Below are 3,576 nucleotides of genomic sequence, written 5' to 3'. Positions count from 1 at the left end.
GCAGAGCTAACCCTACTCATAACTTATATAGAATATGAGAAACAAGATTCAATAAATGTAAAATATTAATTGGAAGGCAGTCACGACATCCAAATCCAAAGAAGAAAGGCATCTTTTCTATGAAACAACGGCTAACAATGTTAAGTCTATGAGAAAGTAATGAAGTATCTTTCCCAAACCTAAATAGACACTCCAAAAGCAACACCATTGCATCCTCAAAACTGACAGTACAGAAGCAGAGCCATAGATGAATATCTAATACAAATAAATGAATAGGCGACCGAATTCATGTGACAATTGAAAAAATGATAAATCGCAAAAGCATTGACGCAGATCTAACAAAACATAAATACTTTATTAAAAGGTATTATCTGTATGAGCAGTGAGGAGCAAAGTGCTTCAAATCCCCCAACATTCATTTCAAAACTACCAGCAAAGAAAAGACAAGCAAAGATATAACCGTTGGCTGCAGCGAAAGCACAAATATCTTTTTCTCTTCCTGCTCTGTCTATTCCGAGCGGTTGGCGTACCTTTCAACCTTGTCGTCTTTGAGGTTCAGGCCAACCATAGCCTCTCCCAGGCCGCAGCTCACCTCCGCAAGAATCTCCGGGTCGCTATAGTTGGTGACGGCCTGGACGATAGCACGGGCACGGCGGGCCGGGTCACCACTCTTAAAGACCCCCGACCCCACGAAGACACCGTCGCAGCCAAGCTGCATCATAAGGGCAGCATCAGCGGGGGTGGCAACGCCACCGGCGGCAAAATTGACGACGGGCAGCCGGCCGAGCTGCTTGGTCTGCATGACAAGGTCATAGGGGGCAGAGATCTTCTTGGCGAAGGAGAAGACCTCATCATCGTCCATGTTGCGGAGGACCCTGATGTCGCCCATGACAGACCGGACATGGCGGACGGCCTCAATGATGTTTCCAGTGCCGGCCTCGCCCTTGGTCCTGATCATGGCAGCCCCCTCGCGAATGCGGCGGAGGGCCTCGCCAAGGTTGCGGCATCCACAGACGAACGGAATGCGGAAATTGTGCTTGTTGATATGGTTCTCATCGTCAGCAAGAGTGAGGACCTCGCTCTCATCGATGTAGTCGATGCCGATAGCCTCCAGGATCTGGGCCTCGACAAAGTGACCAATGCGGGCCTTGGCCATGACCGGGATCGTAACGGCCTGCTTGATTTCCTTGATCAGGCCGGGATCGCTCATGCGGGCGACCCCGCCCTGGGCCCGGATATCAGCAGGGACGCGCTCGAGGGCCATGACAGCGCAAGCGCCGGCCTCCTCAGCGATCCTCGCCTGCTCGGCATTCACAACGTCCATGATGACACCGCCCCTGAGCATCTGTGCCAGGCCCACCTTCACGGAGAAGGGCGAGGATTTTTTCGCCTCCGAGAGAGTCCCATTCCCATAAACGGTCACAACGCCACCCGTACCCGCCATTCCGATTACAAGAATCTAAGAATAATAAAAAGAGAATCGCTTACCCTCGAGTACGCACGATTGAACGATGCGATGCAGATGGATGGAGAAAACCTGCAAGCAAACCCCACCGCACCCGTTCAGATACTCAACATCAATGCCCTAAGACAGAGGGAGAAATAGGTGTGTTTGGTTGGCCAAATATCGTGATATTTCCTGATTAATAAAATATAATGATCAAATGGTACAACCAAACGAACCCTAAAGCAGAGAACGTACTAGTAATAGAAGAAAACGATGATAAGAGGCGTAGGGACGAAAGTATGAGATTCGGAGATGAAGGTAGAATGGCAGGGAAGCGGCGGGAGCGTTTATATGTAGGCGAGGAGGAACTATGATACTCTGGCAATGCGTGGTGGATGATACACAGGCACTTACTTGGTGTACAAGAAACTCAAGTTAAACTGTCCAAATTTCCTGTCCCACTTTATATATAATATAAATAAAAATTATGGTTATTTGAGTAACTGAATGTCGGATTTGGTGGAAATTTATTCCACGGCTAGAATGGAAAAGATGCAATGGTCTTGTTTCGGTCAACAATTGTAAAAGAATCAGATATTTTGACCTCATACTGGGAGTTCCACAAATTGGTACGTTTGATTGAGTTAGAATATAACACGTATAGCATTACCATGTGTGCCTGCGTATCAAGCGTCGCATGCAGCCAGAGTATCTAATAACTCGCTTATTGTTATCTATATACAGAGGAGTTCGTTTTGCCTATATCGCGACTAACAGACCGCATGCGTCGTCTCCATTGGGACCACTGAGTGTAACGACGATCGTAACCGCCCACTTCTTGTAATCTATGCTTTCACCTCCGTCAGAAGTTGTTTTGGTTATCATCATCTGTAGATGAAATTGGTACATTGAAATGGATACTTTCGATGGCTGGAATTCAAGTCCAAAAAATCAAAGGTGAGGATCATTAAAGATATGTGATAATGGGATGATAGATTATTTACACCACCAATGAGGATAGGGAAGGTTCGAACTATCGGCCCATCTCATCAATCTGCGCTCCAGTGGGCCGCGACACATGCTGTATGCTGATTCGCGACGGAGGAGATTATTAGAGAGTGGGAATTCAACAAAGCCAGCGGCACTAGCTAGTCTTCAGGAAAAGCTAGCGACTCGCGCGAGGAACAAATGACACGTGCCAACATAGCTTACGTATATCGGAGCCATTCAGTAGGTGGGCCTGACCATCAACAGATTCTCTCAAAAAATCAGGCCAATCCACTCAACACCCGAGCCACTAAAAATGAACATTTATAAAGAAAATCACCAATGGTCCTTTTCATTGTGAATGTGTGGCCACGACGGGCGGCTTTCGTTCACGTGGAACCTACCGCATGGCGTATGTCGCGCACACGTGGCACATTTGCAGCGATTTTCTCGAATGCGGGTTTCTTTCGCAGGAAGTTCCTGCCAGTGATACTAGGTGGGGCCCACCGTGATGTTTGGGAGAAATCCACACCGTCCATCCGTTTTACTAGATCATTTTATAACATGCCACAAAAAATGAGACGGTTCTAAAACTCAACCCTCATTCGAGAGGGATAATTGGGCAAATAGTTTCATACCATTGAAACCTTTCTGGGATTCACCTTGATGTTTACATCCCATCCAAACCGTTTATAAGGTCATTCCCACTGAGATGAAGTGAAATCACAAAAATGAAGCCTGATATGAAGTTTTTGTGGCCACATTAATGTTTCAACGGTGGTCGCTAAATCTCCACTCTTTCCTCTCGTATGGGACACTCGAGTTTGGACCCACCCCAATTTTGGTTTCATCACCTAAAATGATTTCGGAAAACGGATGGACGGGGTGGATTTCTCCCAAACATCACTGTGGACCCCAACTAGCATCCTAGCGCATGAACTTCCTGCGAAAGCCTTTCGCAGGAAACGGGCGTCCGATTTTCTCTTCACTCCCGCGGAAGATGGGACCGGAGTCGTCCACATCACTTGTGTCACGCACATGCGCAAAACACGTGAGCTCTATGAGGCCCACCATGTTTACACGTAACTTTACTCAGTCCATCAGGTGACAACCATTCATTTCAACCGTACATCTAAAATATC

General features: G+C 47.2%; 1 protein-coding gene across 1 annotated transcript; it reads right to left on the bottom strand.

The window, feature by feature from the left end:
* Positions 1 to 336: 336 nt before the first annotated feature.
* Positions 337 to 1,852, bottom strand: LOC131243924 (pyridoxal 5'-phosphate synthase subunit PDX1.3). Its single transcript, XM_058243550.1, has 2 exons — positions 1,703 to 1,852; positions 337 to 1,537 (listed from the first exon to the last, which is right to left on the bottom strand). The coding sequence occupies exon 2, from the start codon at positions 1,442 to 1,444 to the stop codon at positions 509 to 511; it is 936 nt and encodes a 311-aa protein (XP_058099533.1). The 5' UTR covers positions 1,445 to 1,537; positions 1,703 to 1,852; the 3' UTR covers positions 337 to 508.
* Positions 1,853 to 3,576: the final 1,724 nt, after the last annotated feature.

The sequence above is a fragment of the Magnolia sinica genome, chromosome 4, assembly GCF_029962835.1.
Source record: "Magnolia sinica isolate HGM2019 chromosome 4, MsV1, whole genome shotgun sequence".
Taxonomy (NCBI): domain Eukaryota; kingdom Viridiplantae; phylum Streptophyta; class Magnoliopsida; order Magnoliales; family Magnoliaceae; genus Magnolia; species Magnolia sinica.
The sequence above is the reverse complement of the archived record's forward strand: the minus strand, read 5'-3'. Positions and strand labels throughout refer to the sequence as shown.